The 20,447-nt window shown below is 42.3% G+C and overlaps 2 protein-coding genes across 3 annotated transcripts in view; both read left to right on the top strand.

Moving 5' to 3' along the window:
• Positions 1 to 874: 874 nt before the first annotated feature.
• The window catches only part of LOC116057263 (serpin A3-5-like), a 93,469-nt gene continuing 73,896 nt past the window's right edge, over positions 875 to 20,447 (top strand). The window contains exons 1-6 of one of the 2 annotated variants that reach the window (XM_031309651.2): positions 875 to 981; positions 1,780 to 2,365; positions 2,502 to 2,572; positions 2,845 to 3,041; positions 3,476 to 3,623; positions 3,699 to 3,962. In XM_031309651.2, coding sequence (XP_031165511.1) covers positions 1,786 to 2,365; positions 2,502 to 2,572; positions 2,845 to 3,041; positions 3,476 to 3,623; positions 3,699 to 3,899 — 1,197 coding nt within the window. In that variant the 5' untranslated portion in view covers positions 875 to 981; positions 1,780 to 1,785 and the 3' untranslated portion in view covers positions 3,900 to 3,962. Of the gene's footprint in view, positions 982 to 1,779; positions 2,366 to 2,501; positions 2,573 to 2,844; positions 3,042 to 3,475; positions 3,624 to 3,698; positions 3,963 to 13,753; positions 13,775 to 20,447 lie in introns of those variants that run through there. The other variant, XM_035999008.1, reaches the window with a different exon arrangement.
• Positions 12,773 to 15,859, top strand: LOC116057271 (serpin A3-6-like). The gene is made up of 6 exons (XM_031309662.2): positions 12,773 to 12,888; positions 13,686 to 14,271; positions 14,408 to 14,478; positions 14,747 to 14,943; positions 15,383 to 15,530; positions 15,602 to 15,859. Exons 2-6 carry the CDS (start codon positions 13,692 to 13,694, stop codon positions 15,791 to 15,793), a joined length of 1,188 nt encoding a protein of 395 aa, XP_031165522.1. The 5' UTR covers positions 12,773 to 12,888; positions 13,686 to 13,691; the 3' UTR covers positions 15,794 to 15,859.

The following is a 20,447-nucleotide window of genomic DNA, read 5'->3' as shown; positions in this document are numbered from 1 at the left end:
GTGGTTTGTATTTACTGTTGTTTTAAAAGACCCCCTCGAAAATGAGATGATTCATCTCAAGGGGTTATCCATCCATCTTCGGCTGCTAGACAGGACATAGTGTATGAAATAATGCAACTAGCTAACAATCTGCTTAAGTCTGGTATTAGTACCACATTTATATGGGTACCAGCTCATATAGGTGTAGGAGGTAATGAATTGGTAGATAAATGTGCGAAGAAAGCAGCAGAGAATCCTGATATAGAGGTGGATATTAAATACAGTAAAGCTGAAGTCTATATTAAACCTAAAATAAATGGAAAATGGCAGTTTTTTTGGGATACTGAACAATCTAGGAAACACCTGTATAGTATTCAAGGAAAAGTGGGGAAGAACAGGAATACATACAGAAGTAAACAAGAACAAGATGTGGTGTCCACAATGACACTAGGACATACAGGATTAAATGAAATATTATTTATAATGAAAAAGCATGTTGATGGAATACATACACAACATGCAGTTGCTCTAGAGGTGTGTCTGACATATATAGCATTTGGATGAAAGCGTCAGCTAGATGACATGTAATGTCAAGAGTCCATAGAATATGTGTTGTCCTAAATACCATCAAGGCAGAAAAGATTGATTTCTCAACTTGGTAAAAACCAGAAGACATTACATTTATAGGATATACTGCAAAGAGGATCTGGTGGAATTTGTTTTTGTTTTTTGTTTTCTTTTTTGAAGATAACTGGGTTAGTAAAAAGAATTTAAGAAAGTGTAGGTTGGCCTCATGATCCACACTCCAGTCCAGATGGTGGCGGTAATGCTCCAAAAAGCTGGTTCCCAACCGCCATACAAAGAAGAAGAAGAAGAAGGAGGCAGGCAGAGGTGTGGTAGTCTACACCTGGTTCACATTAGCTTGATTGACTCTTTGTCCTTTAAAGAGGGCTGGAGATTCAGTTCTGGTGATCTCTCTCTCAATCCTCACATCCAGAAAAGGTTAGTTTTTGAGTTTTGGTTACTTTATTATTCACATGCACTCCCTACACCACTGATGATACTAATTGGTATTGCACCAGTTTGGTATTGCTGATTTGCATTGAGTTGTTTCTCTGGTCAGAGAGTTAAGAAGCCTGAATTGTGACTGGTATAATTGTTTGGGAGATTCACACATCAGTACTTTTAGCATGTATAGAGCCAGCAAATTTCTACATGTAAATGGGTGAGTTAAGGGTTTATTTCAACCAAAGCAGAGTGGTGATTGTTGGAACAGTGGAAAGATGAACCAAGATGGCTTTTGGTAGTTTTATTTAGTTTCTGTCAACTTTTGAATGAAGTGTTTCACGATGATAAAAGTCCTCATTATTTACATGGAGTTTGGTGATGGTGATCTCGGGAGTGTTTCATGTTGAACTAAAAGGGTCTTACTCTTTAACAAAAGTCTCTCTGTAAGGATCCTTTCCATGATGTAGTCAGACACTTAGAATAATAATCTGATTCTGTCAGCGGCAACAACAGAACTTTTAGTGGATGATAACTGATTTTCCTGTAGGGTTACATTACAGCCTGGTTCACAGCTTCATGGTGCAGCGTTCTCCGTTAATAATGACTTTGTTCCCATCAGTCACTTAGCTCAAAAAATACCACCGTTTAATCAGATTTCTTTGAGAGTAACTAAAAGGCCAACATACTCATCAGATTCACATTATACTAAACCTTCAGAAAATGCATCCAGTACAAAATCAGTGTCGTCATTAAAACAAACAATGAAGCTGAACTTTTGAACTTTTGTCTTAGTTCACAATGATGATGCGTGCAGCCATGGGTCTCTGGGTCCTAGCAGCGGTCATCTGCGTCGGCAGCGGCGACAGCGTCTCCCTGGTGAACGACGCAAACAAAAAGTTTTCCTTCCGACTCTACAGGAAGTTAGCAGCTGATGCTGACTCGCAGGGAAAGAATATCTTCTTCTCCCCATTTAGTGTGTCGGTCGCCTTGGCTGCATTGTCCGTGGGAGCGCAGGGGGAGACTCACCGTCAGCTTTTCAGTGGTCTGGGTTTCAGCAGCTCCCTCCTGACGCAGACAGATGTGGACCAGGCCTTTCAGACGTTGCTCCATAGCGCCACCAACCCATCTCAGGAGGACGCCAGCGACGGGACCGCCGTGTTTGTGGACAAGTACTTCAAGCCGAAGCCAAAGTTCCTGCAGACCCTGAAGCTGTCGTACTTCGCAGATGGGTTCAATGTGGACTTCAGCAAAGCTACAGAAAGTGCTGATTACATCAATAAATATGTGAAGAAGAAGACCAACAGGAAGATTGACAAGCTGGTGGAAGACCTGGATCCAAACACAGTCATGTATCTCATCAGCTACATCTACTACAAAGGTAAGAAGGTCCTGTGGGATGAGATCTAGTCAGTCTGTAATCTCGTAGTAATGTAAGATCTGTTTACATATTTTAAGGGTAAGCTGAATGTATGAAGCCACAAGTTTTTGTTTTATTTCTGCTCATTGTCTAACAGGAAAGTGGGCGACTCGGTTTGACCCTGAGTTCACCAAGCAGGACGACTTCAACGTGGACAAGAACACCAAGGTTCAGAGTTTCTCTCTTAATTCAGAAAAAGATTTGAGTCCCAGTCATTAACAAGGGCAGAGCTAGACAACGTAAACTTTCGGGGTTCAGCCCAAATCTAGAGCAGGGATCTGTTGAATTAATTAACCAAAGATGTATAAAGCATTTTTCATGCCGTTAACACAATTTGGGAAAATCTGATAGTTGTAACACCCTAATTTTGTTTTTGACATTGCTTTTTTTTTTCCCGTGTTTTTGACCATCATCTTCATGTTTAAATTGTCATTGTCCAGGTTCCAGCCGTCATGATGAATCGGGAGGATAATTTCCACATCTATCGCGACCGTGAGCTGAAGACAACGGTCCTCCAGCTCCCCTTCAAAAGCTCCTACTCCATGCTGCTTATGTTGCCTGACGTCATGGCAACACTGGAGAACGCCATCTCCCCGAACCACGTCACCAAATGGCTGAAGGCTATGGTGACACCCAGGTTGGGAAAATCTTAATTTATGCTTATATGTGGAAGGTCTGACACTGAATAAGGTACACAGCTTTGTCCTGTCCTCCCCCAAGAAAGACCCCATAAGTGGTGTGTTCCAGCATCATTCGGACCTAGATTTAGTTTTTAGTGGTCGTAGTTCTAACGGGAGCAAAGCAGGAAGTAAGGTGAGGAAGTTTAAGACCGCCAAATGTCCTGTTAAGGAGGTAGGGGTGGGCCCCAGGAGACCGCGGTTCATGTCCCGTTTGGAAAGAAAAGGAAACCATTTAATTTGATAGTATTTGTCTGTAGTTGTTCATTGCCTTGTAAGCAAAAAGGTTCTTACTCTTTAACAGGTCTATCTCTGTAGGGATCCTTTCCATAATCTTGTCAGACACTTAGAATAAGAATCTGAGCCTGTTTGCCTTCCCCCTCCAATGTTTTAGGAGATATGATGTATACATTCCAAAGTTCTCAATCAAGACTTCCTACAACCTAAACGATGTGCTGTCAGAAATGGGAATGACAGACATGTTTGGTGATCGTGCAAATTTCAGACGCATTTCAGAGGTGCAAGGACTGGTAGTCTCACAAGTAAGTAAACGGAGCATATGTTATTTCACACATTCCATTTGTCTGTCGTCTCACTTACTCTGCGTTGCACCGCAGGTTGGGCACCAAGCTACGCTGGTCGTGGATGAAGCCGGAGCCACCGCTGCAGCTGCCACAGGCATAGGCATCATACGCGAATCTGCCCACCTGGCCCCCGTCCCTGTGTTGAAGTTCAATCGTCCATTCATGGTCATCATCGCTGAACGTAACACTGAGAAAATCCTCTTCTTGGGAAAGATTATCAAGCCAACCATCTGATGGATCATGACTTTGTTTGCTCGAGCACAGCTGTTGCATCTTCATATAAAGAATTCAGAAAAACTTTTGTTTTGTCTCTTGCTTTATTGAGAGTGTAAGCTGTTTTTTATATAATCTTTGAAGGTAAAATAATTTAGGGATAAAATATGATCAACTTCCATAAGCATTTGATATTCATATATAGCAGCTCAGATTTTAAAAAAAAAACAGCTCAACCGTGAACACCCACTTTTTGAACCACTCTGGTTCTGGCAGTACCACTTAATACAGGATAGTGTACTCACGGAGTCAAAAAGGCTGCCTGGTTGAGGGTGGGGGGGGAGCATGGCTGTCATCAAGTTGTCTTGTATAGCAAACAAGTGACAAGGCTTTAAGTTAAAGCTGCATTTTGTACAGTGTGCAACTTGTGTTATAGTGGAATGTGGCTAAATCAGAAAATTATAAATGTTTTATTTCTGCTGCCCAAGGTAACTTAGCCTACTTTGGTTGGATCATGACCTAAACCGTGTGTCACTGTCACAAGCCAAAGCATTAAGAGATTGTAGTAGTAACCAACTTAGATTAGACTGCTCTTTGTATTTATCTTCTCTTTTTATCCACGATGTTTCATTTCCGGGATTGTTCAGGTGCTGCCGGAAATTCGGCCGGATGTCACTCCTTTTCAACTGGATGTACGTAACTTTCCTCTTCCTTTGTCTTGGTGTTCAAAACTAAACACTAGGGCTGTCAATCGATTAAAAATTTTAATCTAATTACATACTCTGATTAATTAACGGTGCCTGAACAGATAGTAAACGGTACTAAACAGATGGTGACATTAAAGACCGGCTTGTTTATTGCTAAGGCCATATGGTAAAAATGAAATGAGTTAATGTATAACAACTTATTTCACTAGTAAATTGCTGTTGAACGACAAAAACAACCACCAGATTGGAAAAGGACATTTACAATAACTTGAAATGCACCACGAGGCTGTAGTTTACCGGTTTCATTGAACGCACCGTCTGTGTTGTTTTTCCGACAGCAGCTGCAGATTGTTACATCCCGCTGTTGAATCATGTACACATTCAAGAGTCTACAGTAAAACACAGTCAAACTTTACACCGTACAATGTAGCGTTAGCTGTCAGCATTTTAACAGTGTTTAATCCAGCGCCTAGCTAGCGTTAGCTGCTGTCGAGTATAGCTAGTGTTAACTAGCTAGCGGTAGGCTAACGTTAGCTGCGTGCAGCGGTGTTTGTGTTGCCTGTATGGTCTGTTTTCAGAGCATCAGAGAGAAGTGCAGACATATCAGTGGCATCAGATTTCGGTAGCCAGAGTTGGCAGGAAGAAGATTTACATTTTTTTTTAATAAAGTAAATGTTCTAATTAATGATCCAGGCAGCACATTCTCGTCTCCCTCCTTCATTTTACGGTGGCTAGAACGGCTCCGGGTCAAACGTCAATATGGAATTGATTAATCTGCGTTATTTTTTTTAACACGTTATTTTTTCTCAGATTAATTAATCGAAATTAACGCATTATTTTGACAGCCCTACTAAATACATTTATGAGGACTATGGTTAAAGTGGCTATATGTAACTTTTAGTTTGTGTTGATTTCAACGATCTGGACAAAAGCAGTAGTGTTTTTACCACACTTGCTGTCTTAAAGGTTTAAGAGTTAGCGTTACGGGGAGGTCATATTGCACCGTCTACCTGCCGAAAATCATTCTGTGACTTGGCGGGAAAAATCTGACCCGGGCAGAGGCATTAATAAAAACTATATAAAACTAGAACTGCAAGCAGTTATGACGGGGCCCAAGCCACCCACGCCATTCGCTCCTGACGCCCCAGGGAGCGCACAAAGGCAGAACCCGAAACCGGGCGGCAGGGAGGCAAACATCGGTAAATATCGAGAGGCGTGAGCCGCGACGTCTGTGGTACGTTGCCGTTGCAAACGTAGCGGTCAACAGTTCAGCTCCACGCATATACAGACTGCCTTTAACAATGATATACGGATAGGATTGGAGATGAAAAGTTCAACTGACACGTTACCGCGATCAGTTTCGTGGGAAATTAAGAATCAATGCCACTGACAACCAATCACACTATGACAGACTCTCCACTTAGCACCAACTGCAATGTTTAATTGTAAATGAATGTAGCCTACTGGCAGTCTTACCCACGTGGGTGCTCAGTATTTTCGTCGGAGCCTATGAATGGTGTTGATTTTGGATTGAAAAAAGTGAGAGAAAAGAGTTGCATTTGTCCACTGAAGGTTGTAGAAACTTTTTCAAGTGGGTTAGGAAGTTTGTTTATTGTAAAAAACCAGGGGAGCACACAAAAGCAAAAACCAAAACCTAACGGTAGGTGGGAAACATCAGTGTTTCAATATCTTTCTGAAATATTGAGAAGTGTGAGCTGCAAGGTCTGTGGTACATTCCCATTGCAAATATGTCATTAACATTGAGTAAAAGGGCCAAAACTCGTCTATGTCGATTATAGCGCCCCCTAATTGCTGATCTTCGCCCAATTTGGTAGAGAGACTCCAAGCGGCATGCCGAACTAGCATCACAAGTTTTTTTTATTGGCCAAAACAAATAAATGTTGCTTATAGCGCCCCCTTAAGGCCGACCTTCGCCAAATTTGGTATGGAGCATTGCAGTGGGATGTTGAACAATGATCTCAAGTTATTTGCTGATAACATTTAATTTGGTCGAGATATGATATGATATGTGTGTGGTAGCTAGCTAGGAACATTTGTTTGGTCATCAAATGTGCATACTGTAACGTAGCAAAATTCCTTGAGTAACTTTTGTTCAGGTCGATGTGGAGATGCTACCTACCAGGTTTCGTGCTGATCCGTCGCACGGCCTAGGACAAGTTCGAAAAAACTTGTTGTACTTGTACCCTAGTGGCCATTTTTTGTGAAACGGGTGGGTGACCTTCAGAGGGTCATGATTAACAAGAATCTAAAGTTTGCCGTTGATGGCATTTATTTTGGCCGAGATATGGCAAAGTTGGTGTTTTCGTAGTTAGCTACACAACTTTGTTCGTGCGTAATATGCGCAGTTTTTATCCTCTTAAAATAATTTCTATTAACTTTTTGTCAGGCCCAACTGGAGATGCTACCTGCCAAATTACGTGCCGATTGGTTGCAAGGTCTAGGAGGAGTTTGAAAAAGTAGGTTTTTGATAAATCGCGATTTTTCACGCATAAAAGTTTAGGTGGAAATGGGCGTGGCCTATATCACATGATTCAGTTGGATTTCAGACCAATCCTGAAAATGGCAACCCCCCCACCATGTACGGTTTAGGCTGTAGTCGGAGTTTTAGGCAGAGAAGAATAATGACTATGATGATGATTAATCAGTAGAAAAACAATATGGTTCTACAGCCCTGCTGTGCAAACGGCATAGCTTTGCTATTGCCCGTTCTTGCAGACTCGGGCCCCTAATTAGGAAAAATATCGTGGTTTGGATTAAAACACTCCCAAGGAACACACATTTCCTTGGTGAAAGTCTTTAGTTTTAGTTTTCCCCGGGAAGTGAACTCTGTTAATGCCCAACCCACACACACACACACACACACTTATACAGTGTTCATCTTTTCGTAGCTTTTTGAACAAATGGTTCATGAGAACAGCCTGTTATGATCATCAGATGAAACATAAAGTTTCAGAAACACCAAGATTCATTACGGTAAGACAATGTAGAAATTTGAATAGTGAGCGTTTTATTCAAGATTTAATTTCCATAAACTGGGACAGGTTTCAGTTAAAACCCTTTGTTGAAGATGCATGGAACTTTTTTTATACTGAGTTAACTGATGTAATTAATAGACATGCTCCTTGGAAAACCATTAAGGTAAAGGGTACACACTTACCATGGATTAATGGTGATCTTATCAGTCTTTTTAGACAGAGACAAGGCCTGGGAAATATATCGCTTATCAAAGGACTCTGATGACTTGATTTCATATAAACTCTAACGGAATACATGTACAACCAAAACCAGAAATGTTAAATCTAAGTACTATAAAGACTGTTTAAATAATGATTTTAATAACCCCAAACAGTTTTGGAATAAAATTAACAGTTTAACTAATCAACCCACTAAAAACTAATTTTCTCATATTAGACTCAATAATGAAAATCTCACTGATCCTTCTACAATTGCCAATGCTTTTAGTCAGCACTTTTCTTCTATCAGCTGCTCAAAGTCCTCTGATTTTCCATATCCTGAAATCTTGCCTCATAACCCTATATGTCATAGTTCCTTCTCCTTTAGCGGAATTCACCCAGCTGATGTCGAGCAGGTCATTTGTGGATTGAGGCCCAGATGGTTTGGAGATTAAGTTTATAAAAATTGCCTCTCATGTTCTTGCTTATCCTATATCTGACTTGTTTAACCTCTCCTTATCCACATGCACAATTCCATCAATTTGGAAATGTGACAAAGTTATAATTTCTAATATAATAACTACTGAAAAAGGAACGGCCTCCCTGATCTAAACCAGAGTGGTTGTTTGTTGTTGGACTTCTGTGCTAGTCATGGATTGTCTATAATGAACACCATGTTCGAACATAGGGATGCTCATAAGTGCACCCTAGGCCAAAGGTCAATGATCGATTTTATAATCGTTTCATCTGATCTGAGGCCGTATGTTTTGGACACTCGGGTGAAGAGAGGGGCAGAGCTGTCAACCGATCACCATCTGGTGGTGAGTTGGGTCAGGGGGTGGGGGAAGACTCTGGACAGACCTGGTAAGCCCAAACGGGTAGTGCAGGTAAATTGGGAACGTCTGGAGGAGGCCCCTGTCCGACAGACTTTCAACTCACACCTCCGGCGGAGATTTTCGTGCATCCCTGTGGAGGCTGGGGGCATTGAACCCGAGTGGACAATGTTCAAAGTTTCCATTGCTGAAGCTGCGGCGAGGAGCTGTGGTCTTAGGGTCTTAGGTGCCTCAAGGGGCGGTGGTCAGGGAAGCCGTCTGACTGAAGAAGGAGTCTTTCCGGGATATGTTATCCCAGAGGACTCTGGAGGCAGTGGCAAGGTACCGAAGGGCTGCAGCCTCTGCCGTGAAAGAGGCAAAGCAGCGGGTGTGGGAGAAGTTCGGAGAAGACATGGAGAAGGACTTTCGATCGGCACCAAGGTGCTTCTGGAAAACAGTTCGCCACCTCAGGAGGGGGAAGCGGGGAACCATCCAAGCTGTGTACAGTAAGGATGGGACGCTGTTGACCTCAACTGAGGAGGTAATAGGGCGGTGGAAGGAGCACTTTGAGGAACTCCTAAATCCGACTAATACGCCCTCTATGTTAGAGGCAGAGCTGGAGGATGATGGGGGATTGTCGTCAATTTCCCTGGTGGAAGTTGCTGAGGTAGTTAAACAACTCCACAGTGGCAAAGCCCCAGGGATTGATGAGATCCGTCCAGAAATGCTTAAAGCTCTGGGTGTGGAGGGGTTGTCTTGGTTGACCCGCCTCTTCAACATTGAGTGGAAGTCTGGGACGGTGCCTAAGGAGTGACAGACCGGGGTGGTGGTTCCCCTTTTCAAAAAGGGGGACCAGAGGGTGTGTGCCAATTATAGGGGTATCACACTTCTCAGACTCCCTGGTAAAGTCTTCTCCAAGGTGCTGGAAAGGAGGGTTCGGTCGATAGTCGAACCTCAGGTTGAAGAGGAACAATGAATCCTGGAGGGAGCCTGGGAGTATGCTCAACCGGTCTACATGTGCTTTGTGGATCTGGAGAAGGCCTATGACCGGGTCCCCCGGGAGATACTGTGGGAGGTGCTGCGGGAGTATGGGGTGAGGGGGTCCCTTCTCAGGGCCATCCAATCTCTGTACAACCAAAACGAGAGCTGTGTCCGGGTTCTCGGCAGTAAGTCGGACTCGTTTCAGGTGAGAGTTGGCCTCCGCCAGGACTGCGCTTTGTCACCAATCCTGTTTGTAGTATTTATGGACAGGATATCGAGGTGTAGTCGGGGTGGAGAGGGGTTGCAGTTCGGTGGGCTCGGGATCTCATCGCTGCTTTTTGCAGATGATGTGGTCCTGATGGCATCATCGGCCTGTGACCTTCAGCACTCACTGGATCGGTTCGCAGCCGAGTGTGAAGCGGCTGGGATGAGGATCAGCACCTCTAAATCGGAGGCCATGGTTCTCAGCAGGAAACCGATGGAGTGCCTTCTCCATGTAGGGAATGAGTCCTTACCCCAAGTGAAGGAGTTCAAGTACCTTGGAGTCTTGTTCGCGAGTGAGGGAACGATGGAGCGGGAGATTGGTCGGAGAATCGGCGCAGCGGGTGCGGTATTACATTCAATTTATCGCACCGTTGTGACGAAAAGAGAGCTGAGCCAGAAGGCAAAGCTCTCGATCTACCGGTCAGTTTTCGTTCCTACCCTCACCTATGGTCATGAAGGTTGGGTCATGACCGAAAGAACGAGATCCAGGGTACAAGCGGCCGAAATGGGTTTCCTCAGGAGGGTGGCTGGTGTCTCCCTTAGAGATATGGTGAGAAGCTCAGTCATCCGTGAGGAGCTCGGAGTAGAGCCGCTGCTCCTTCGCGTCAAAAGGAGCCAGTTGAGGTGGTTCGGGCACCTGGTAAGGATGCCCATGGGCGCCTCCCTAGGGAGGTGTACCAGGCACGTCCAGCTGGGAGGAGGCCTCGGGGAAGACCCAGGACTAGGTGGAGGGATTATATCTCCAACCTGGCCTGGGAACGCCTCGGGATCCCCCAGTCGGAGCTGGTTAATGTGGCTTGGGAAAGGGAAGTTTCGGGTCCCATGCTGGAGCTGCTACCCCCGCGACCCAAGACCAGATAAGCGGACGAAGATGGATGGAAAAAGGTGTACATCAAGGCTCATCTCTGGGGCCTTTGTTATTCTCTATTTTTATTAATGATCTTCTGCAATCCTGCTCTACTTGTCATATTCATTTATATGCAGATGATACAGTGATCTACTCTTCCAGACATCTTACATATTGAGTATTCTCTACAGGCTGACTTTGATGCTGCTCAAAATGGTTTTCACATAACAAACTTTTACTTACTTATTTACTTACTTACTTAAATAAGAAGAAGTCATATACCATGTTGTTTGGCACTAAATTTAATTCTCTTTACCCAGTTAATGACTGTTCAATTTGGTTCTTGTATGGGACAACACTTGAGAAAGTGGAGGAATTGAAATATCTTGGTCTCTTGCTTGACTCTCAGCTTTCTTTTAAACCTCATATTGATTCAGTTGATAAGAAAATAAACTGTAGCCTGAGAATACTATATCGTTCTATCAACTGTTTTACACTACAGGTCAGGAAAAGGATTATTTCGCAGCTTCTACTACCAATATTAGATTATGCAGATGTTATTTATCAGAATACCTCTGAAACAAATCTTATCCCTCTCAATGTAGCCTATAATAGTCTCTGTCGATTGGTTCTGAGGTGTCCTTATAGAACCCATCATTGCCTGATGTATGAGTCGCTTCATTGGTTAACACCTAAATCTAGAAGGCATTCTCACTGGCTGCAGTTTATTTTTAAATCAATTTTCTTTAACTATCATCCTTATTTAAAACAACATCCAATCCCATATAGCTCAACATACAGTCTGAGACATACTGGGTACCCCTTTTTCTTTGTTCCCAGAATCTCCAAAGAAATTGGACGACGTGCCTTTAAATTTAAAGCGCCATCTGAGTGGAATACCTTGCCCAACTCACTTAGATCGATTACTTCATTTGTTTTTTTTAAAGCATCTGTCTTTAATTATCTACAATTAACCTGCTCTTGTTTCTAGCTTGTTTCTAACTTGACATAACACAATTTATTATCTTATTTTATTTATTTTCATTTTTTTAGTTTTTGTGGGTTGGCTACTGTTTGTGCATCTACTATAAATAACAGCACATTTGGAACGTATGAAAACGTACTGTTTTTACTTGTGTGTATATGGTGAGGTGGGGGGGGGGGGTCAGTTGGTGTTGGAGCAGTCAGGCTTGGGAGTGCTGTGTGTATGTGTGAATGTATTTTGTGGTTTGTATTTACTGTTGTTTTAAAAGACCCCCTCGAAAATGAGATGATTCATCTCAAGGGGTTATCCATCCATCTTCGGCTGCTAGACAGGACATAGTGTATGAAATAATGCAACTAGCTAACAATCTGCTTAAGTCTGGTATTAGTACCACATTTATATGGGTACCAGCTCATATAGGTGTAGGAGGTAATGAATTGGTAGATAAATGTGCGAAGAAAGCAGCAGAGAATCCTGATATAGAGGTGGATATTAAATACAGTAAAGCTGAAGTCTATATTAAACCTAAAATAAATGGAAAATGGCAGTTTTTTTGGGATACTGAACAATCTAGGAAACACCTGTATAGTATTCAAGGAAAAGTGGGGAAGAACAGGAATACATACAGAAGTAAACAAGAACAAGATGTGGTGTCCACAATGACACTAGGACATACAGGATTAAATGAAATATTATTTATAATGAAAAAGCATGTTGATGGAATACATACACAACATACAGTTGCTCTAGAGGTGTGTCTGACATATATAGCATTTGGATGAAAGCGTCAGCTAGATGACATGTAATGTCAAGAGTCCATAGAATATGTGTTGTCCTAAATACCATCAAGGCAGAAAAGATTGATTTCTCAACTTGGTAAAAACCAGAAGACATTACATTTATAGGATATACTGCAAAGAGGATCTGGTGGAATTTGTTTTTGTTTTTTGTTTTCTTTTTTGAAGATAACTGGGTTAGTAAAAAGAATTTAAGAAAGTGTAGGTTGGCCTCATGATCCACACTCCAGTCCAGATGGTGGCGGTAATGCTCCAAAAAGCTGGTTCCCAACCGCCATACAAAGAAGAAGAAGAAGAAGGAGGCAGGCAGAGGTGTGGTAGTCTACACCTGGTTCACATTAGCTTGATTGACTCTTTGTCCTTTAAAGAGGGCCGGAGATTCAGTTCTGGTGATCTCTCTCTCAATCCTCACATCCAGAAAAGGTTAGTTTTTGAGTTTTGGTTACTTTATTATTCACATGCACTCCCTACACCACTGATGATACTAATTGGTATTGCACCAGTTTGGTATTGCTGATTTGCATTGAGTTGTTTCTCTGGTCAGAGAGTTAAGAAGCCTGAATTGTGACTGGTATAATTGTTTGGGAGATTCACACATCAGTACTTTTAGCATGTATAGAGCCAGCAAATTTCTACATGTAAATGGGTGAGTTAAGGGTTTATTTCAACCAAAGCAGAGTGGTGATTGTTGGAACAGTGGAAAGATGAACCAAGACGGCTTTTGATAGTTTTATTTAGTTTCTGTCAACTTTTGAATGAAGTGTGTTTCACGATGATAAAAGTCCTCATTATTTACATGGAGTTTGGTGACGGTGATTTTGGGAGTGTTTCATGTTGAACTAAAAGGGTCTTACTCTTTAACAAAAGTCTCTCTGTAAGGATCCTTTCCATGATGTAGTCAGACACTTAGAATAATAATCTGATTCTGTCAGCGGCAATAACAGAACTTTTAGTGGATGATAACTGATTTTCCTGTAGGGTTACATTACAGCCTGGTTCACAGCTTCATGGTGCAGCGTTCTCCGTTAATAATGACTTTGTTCCCATCAGTCACTTAGCTCAAAAAATACCACCGTTTAATCAGATTTCTTTGAGAGTAACTAAACGGCCAACATACTCATCAGATTCACATTATACTAAACCTTCAGAAAATGCATCCAGTACAAAATCAGTGTCATTAAAACAAACAATGAAGCTGAACTTTTGAACTTTTGTCTTAGTTCACAATGATGATGCGTGCAGCCGTGGGTCTCTGGGTCCTAGCAGCGGTGATCTGCGTCGGCAGCGGCGACAGTGTCTCCCTGGTGAACGACGCAAACAAAAAGTTTTCCTTCCGACTCTACAGGAAGTTAGCAGCTGATGCTGACTCACAGGGAAAGAATATCTTCTTCTCCCCATTTAGTGTGTCGGTCGCCTTGGCTGCATTGTCCGTGGGAGCGCAGGGTGCGACGCACCGTCAGCTTTTCAGTGGTCTGGGTTTCAGCAGCTCCCTCCTGACGCAGACAGATGTGGACCAGGCCTTCCAGACGTTCCTCCATAGCGCCACCAACCCATCTCAGGAGGACGCCAGCGACGGGACCGCCGTGTTTGTGGACAAGTACTTCAAGCCGAAGCCAAAGTTCCTGCAGACCCTGAAGCTGTCGTACTTCGCAGATGGGTTCAATGTGGACTTCAGCAAAGCTACAGAAAGTGCTGATTACATCAATAAATATGTGAAGAAGAAGACCAACAGGAAGATTGACAAGCTGGTGGAAGACCTGGATCCAAACACAGTCATGTATCTCATCAGCTACATCTACTACAAAGGTAAGAAGGTCCTGTGGGATGAGATCTAGTCAGTCTGTAATCTCGTAGTAATGTAAGATCTGTTTACATATTTTAAGGGTAAGTTGAATGTATGAAGCCACAAGTTTTTGTTTTATTTCTGCTCATTGTCTAACAGGAAAGTGGGCGACTCGGTTTGACCCTGAGTTCACCAAGCAGGACGACTTCAACGTGGACGAGAACACCAAGGTTCAGAGTTTCTCTCTTAATTCAGAAAAAGATTTGAGTCCCAGTAATTAACAAGGGCAGAGCTAGACAACGTAAACTTTCGGGGTTCAGCCCAAATCTAGAGCAGGGATCTGTTGAATTAATTAACCAAAGATATATAAAGCATTTTTCATGCCGTTAACACAATTTGGGAAAATCTGATAGTTGTAACACCCTAATTTTGTTTTTGACATTGCTTTTTTTTTCCCATGTTTTTGACCATCTTCATGTTTAAATTGTCATTGTCCAGGTTCCAGCCGTCATGATGAATCGGGAGGATAATTTCCACATCTATCGCGACCGTGAGCTGAAGACAACGGTCCTCCAGCTCCCCTTCAAAAGCTCCTACTCCATGCTGCTTATGTTGCCTGACATCATGGCAACACTGGAGAACGCCATCTCCCCGAACCACATCACCAAATGGCTGAAGGCTATGGTGACACCCAGGTTGGGAAAATCTTAATTTATGCTTATATGTGGAAGGTCTGACACTGAATAAGGTACACAGCTTTGTCCTGTCCTCCCCCAAGAAAGACCCCATAAGTGGTGTGTTCCAGCATCATTCGGACCTAGATTTAGTTTTTAGTGGTCGTAGTTCTAACGGGAGCAAAGCAGGAAGTAAGGTGCGGAAGTTTAAGAGCGCCAAATGTCCTGTTAAGGAGGTAGGGGTGGGCCCCAGGAGACCGCGGTTCATGTCCCGTTTGGAAAGAAAAGAAAAGGAAACTATTTAATTTGATAGTATTTGTCTGTAGTTGTTCATTGCCTTGTAAGCAAAAAGGTTCTTACTCTTTAACAGGTCTATCTCTGTAGGGATCCTTTCCATAATCTTGTCAGACACTTAGAATAATAATCTGAGCCTGTTTGCCTTCCCCCTCCAATGTTTTAGGAGATATGATGTATACATTCCAAAGTTCTCCATCAAGACTTCCTACAACCTGAACGATGTGCTGTCAGAAATGGGAATGACAAACATGTTTGATGATCGTGCAAATTTCAGACGCATTTCAGAGGTGCAAGGACTGGTAGTCTCACAAGTAAGTAAACGGAGCATATGTTATTTCACACATTCCATTTGTCGTCTCACTTAACCTGCGTTGCACCGCAGGTTGGGCACCAAGCTACGCTGGTCGTGGATGAAGCCGGAGCCACCGCTGCAGCGGCCACAATCATACGCGAATCTGCCCACCTGGCCCCAGTCCCTGTGTTGAAGTTCAATCGTCCATTCATGGTCATCATCGCTGAACGTAACACTGAGAAAATACTCTTCTTGGGAAAGATTATCAAGCCAACCATCTGATGGATCATGACTTTGTTTGCTCGAGCACAGCTGTTGCATCTTCATATAAAGAATTCAGAAAAACTTTTGTTTTGTCTCTTGCTTTGTGAGTGTAAGCTGTTTTTTATATAATCTTTGAAGGTAAAATAATTTAGGGATAAAATATGATCAACTTCCATAAGCATTTGATATTCATATATAGCGGCTCAGATTTTTAAAAAAAAAACAGCTCAACTGTGAACACCCGCTTTTTGAACCACTCTGGTTCTGGCAGTACCACTTAATACAGGATAGTGTACTCACGGAGTCAAAAAGGCTGCCTGGTTGAGGGTGGGGGGGAGCATGGCTGTCATCAAGATGTCTTGTATAGCAAACAAGTGACAAGGCTTTAAGTTAAAGCTGCATTTTGTACACAGTGTGCAACTTGTGTTATAGTGGAATGTGGCTAAATCAGAAAATTATAAATGTTTTATTTTTGCTGCCCAAGGTAACTTAGCCTACTTTGGTTGGATCATGACCTAAACCGTGTGTCACTGTCACGAGCCAAAGCATTAAGAGATTGTAGTAGCAACCAACGTAACCAACTATTATGGCTGCCAGCAACACCCTCGTGTGTGTGTGTGTGGTATGAGATGCAAAGTAGGCTGTGCCATCCCGTGCTGCTGATTGGATGGACCAGGAAAGCTGTGCCTGGAGAAGGGAGCTGCTGATTGGTGTGGCAGGCCACCACCTGACTGGCGAATCGAGAGGAGTTTTTCAACTCTGCCTCCAGCTTAAAGAGCCTAATTGTTTGCAGCTGAGGGCAGCTGCCAGACCAGACTTTGTGGATAAATTGTTTGAGTGTGAGGACGTGGGCCTAGGAGTAAGCTCTAAAAACTGATATCCTTCCTTCATTTAGTCAATTTTTGTTGTATTAGTCACTAGGTTCAGGGGTGCTGTGAGTATTGTGTTTAACCAAGTATTTAAGTTAGGGAGGTGTTTTGTTTAATCTTGTTTTCATTTAGATTTAGAAATAGTCTTCCTTTTGAAGATCTCCTTTTGTTATATTCTGTTTTTGTTTTCCGCAGCACCCATCGGCCCATTTGTCCTTTTGTTTGAGCACCGTTTGTCATTTGCTTGATTCTGGAATAAATTTCCTTTCTAATACCAATTCCATCTGGTTTTATGTTATGTCCTGATACCCCTAGCTACGGGGCGTAACACCAACTTAGATTAGACTGCTCTTTGTATTTATCTTCTCTTTTTATCCACGATGTTTCATTTCCGGGATTGTTCAGGTGCTGCCGGAAATTCGGCCGGATGTCACTCCTTTTAAACTGGATGTACGTAACTTTCCTCTTCCTTTGTCTTGGTGTTCTAAACTAAATACTAGGGCTGTCAATCGATTAAAAATTTTAATCTAATTACATACTCTGATTAATTAACGGTGCCTGAACAGATAGTAAACGGTACTAAACAGTAGGTGACATTAAAGACCGGCTTGTTTATTGCTAAGGCCATATGGTAAAAATGAAATGAGTTAATGTATAACAACTTATTTCACTAGTAAATTGCTGTTGAACGACAAAAACAACCACCAGATGGGAAAAGGACATTTACAATAACTTCAAATGCACCACGAGGCTGTAGTTTACCAGTTTCATTGAACGCACCGTCTGTGTTGTTTTTCCGACAGCAGATGCAGATTGTTACATCCCGCTGTTGAATCATGTACACATTCAAGAGTCTACAGTCAAACTTTACACCATACAATGTAGCGTTAGCTGTCAGCATTTTAACAGTGTTTAATCCAGCGCCTAGCTAGCGTTAGCTGCTGTCGAGTATAGCTAGTGTTAACTAGCTAGCGGTAGGCTAACGTTAGCTGCGTGCAGCTGTGTTTGTGTTGCCTCTATGGTCTGTTTTCAGAGCATCAGAGAGAAGTGCAGACATATCAGTGGCATCAGATTTCGGTAGCCAGAGTTGGCAGGAAGAAGATTTTAATTTTTTTTAATAAAGTAAATGTTCTAATTAATGATCCAGGCAGCACATTCTCGTCTCCCTCCTTCATTTTACGGTGGCTAGAACGGCTCCGGGTCAAACGTCAATATGGAATTGATTAATCTGCGTTATTTTTTCTCAGATTAATTAATCGAAATTAACGCATTATTTTGACAGCCCTACTAAATACATTTATGAGGACTATGGTTAAAGTGGCTATATGTAACTTTTAGTTTGTGTTGATTTCAACGATCTGGACAAAAGCAGTAGTGTTTTTACCACACTTGCTGTCTTAAAGGTTTAAGAGTTAGCGTTACGGGGAGGTCATATTGCACCGTCTACCTGCCGAAAATCATTCTGTGACTTGGCGGGAAAAATCTGACCCAGGCAGAGGCATTAATAAAAACTATATAAAACTAGAACTGCAAGCAGTTATGACGGGGCCCAAGCCACCCACGCCATTCGCTCCTGACGCCCCAGGGAGCGCACAAAGGCGGAACCCGAAACCGGGCGGCAGGGAGGCAAACATCGGTAAATATCGAGAGGCGTGAGCCGCGACGTCTGTGGTACGTTGCCGTTGCAAACGTAGCGGTCAACAGTTAAGCTCCACGCATATACAGACTGCCTTTAACAATGATATACGGATAGGATTGGAGATGAAAAGTTCAACTGACACGTTACCGCGATCAGTTTCGTGGGAAATTAAGAATCAATGCCACTGACAACCAATCACACTATGACAGACTCTCCACTTAGCACCAACTGCAATGTTTAATTGTAAATGAATGTAGCCTACTGGCAGTCTTACCCACGTGGGTGCTCAGTATTTTCGTCGGAGCCTATGAATGGTGTTGATTTTGGATTGAAAAAAGTGAGAGAAAAGAGTTGCATTTGTCCACTGAAGGTTGTAGAAACTTTTTCAAGTGGGTTAGGAAGTTTGTTTATTGTAAAAAACCAGGGGAGCACACAAAAGCAAAAACCAAAACCTAACGGTAGGTGGGAAACATCAGTGTTTCAATATCTTTCTGAAATATTGAGAAGTGTGAGCTGCAAGGTCTGTGGTACATTCCCATTGCAAATATGTCATTAACATTGAGTAAAAGGGCCAAAACTCGTCTATGTCGATTATAGCGCCCCCTAATTGCTGATCTTCGCCCAATTTGGTAGAGAGACTCCAAGCGGCATGCCGAACTAGCATCACAAGTTTTTTTTATTGGCCAAAACAAATAAATGTTGCTTATAGCGCCCCCTTAAGGCCGACCTTCGCCAAATTTGGTATGGAGCATTGCAGTGGGATGTTGAACAATGATCTCAAGTTATTTGCTGATAACATTTAATTTGGTCGAGATATGATATGATATGTGTGTGGTAGCTAGCTAGGAACATTTGTTTGGTCATCAAATGTGCATACTGTAACGTAGCAAAATTCCTTGAGTAACTTTTGTTCAGGTCGATGTGGAGATGCTACCTACCAGGTTTCGTGCTGATCCGTCGCACGGCCTAGGACAAGTTCGAAAAAACTTGTTGTACTTGTACCCTAGTGGCCATTTTTTGTGAAACGGGTGGGTGACCTTCAGAGGGTCATGATTAACAAGAATCTAAAGTTTGCCGTTGATGGCATTTATTTTGGCCGAGATATGGCAAAGTTGGTGTTTTCGTAGTTAGCTACACAACTTTGTTCGTGCGTAATATGCGCAGTTTTTATCCTCTTAAAATAATTTCTATTAACTTTTTGTCAGGCCCAACTGGAGATGCTACCTGCCAAATTACGTGCCGATTGGTTGCAAGGTCTAGGAGGAGTTTGAAAAAGTAGGTTTTTGATAAATCGCGATTTTTCACGCATAAAAGTTTAGGTGGAAATGGGCGTGGCCTATATCACATGATTCAGTTGGATTTCAGACCAATCCTGAAAATGGCAACCCCCCCACCATGTACGGTTTAGGCTGTAGTCGGAGTTTTAGGCAGAGAAGAATAATGACTATGATGATGATTAATCAGTAGAAAAACAATATGGTTCTACAGCCCTGCTGTGCAAACGGCATAGCTTTGCTATTGCCTGTTCTTGCAGACTCGGGCCCCTAATTAGGAAAAATATCGTGGTTTGGATTAAAACACTCCCAAGGAACACACATTTCCTTGGTGAAAGTCTTTAGTTTTAGTTTTCCCCGGGAAGTGAACTCTGTTAATGCCCAACCCACACACACACACACACACACACACTTATACAGTGTTCATCTTTTCGTAGCTTTTTGAACAAATGGTTCATGAGAACAGCCTGTTATGATCATCAGATGAAACATAAAGTTTCAGAAACACCAAGATTCATTACGGTAAGACAATGTAGAAATTTGAATAGTGAGCGTTTTATTCAAGATTTAATTTCCATAAACTGGGACAGGTTTCAGTTAAAACCCTTTGTTGAAGATGCATGGAACTTTTTTTATACTGAGTTAACTGATGTAATTAATAGACATGCTCCTTGGAAAACCATTAAGGTAAAGGGTACACACTTACCATGGATTAATGGTGATCTTATCAGTCTTTTTAGACAGAGACAAGGCCTGGGAAATATATCGCTTATCAAAGGACTCTGATGACTTGATTTCATATAAACTCTAACGGAATACATGTACAACCAAAACCAGAAATGTTAAATCTAAGTACTATAAAGCAGAGGTGTGGACTCGAGTCATGTGAC

Source organism: Sander lucioperca, chromosome 2 (assembly GCF_008315115.2).
Source record: "Sander lucioperca isolate FBNREF2018 chromosome 2, SLUC_FBN_1.2, whole genome shotgun sequence".
In the NCBI taxonomy this organism is placed as follows: domain Eukaryota; kingdom Metazoa; phylum Chordata; class Actinopteri; order Perciformes; family Percidae; genus Sander; species Sander lucioperca.
This window is presented reverse-complemented; position numbering and strand designations above follow the sequence as displayed.

Coding starts and splice junctions, on each gene's coding strand:
- LOC116057271 (XM_031309662.2), top strand. CDS start 13,692: ATGATGATGCGTGCAGCCGTGGGTCTCTGGGTCCTAGCAGCGGTGATC. Junction 14,272..14,407: donor CAGCTACATCTACTACAAAG/GTAAGAAGGTCC, acceptor ATTGTCTAACAG/GAAAGTGGGCGACTCGGTTT. Junction 15,531..15,601: donor AAGGACTGGTAGTCTCACAA/GTAAGTAAACGG, acceptor GTTGCACCGCAG/GTTGGGCACCAAGCTACGCT.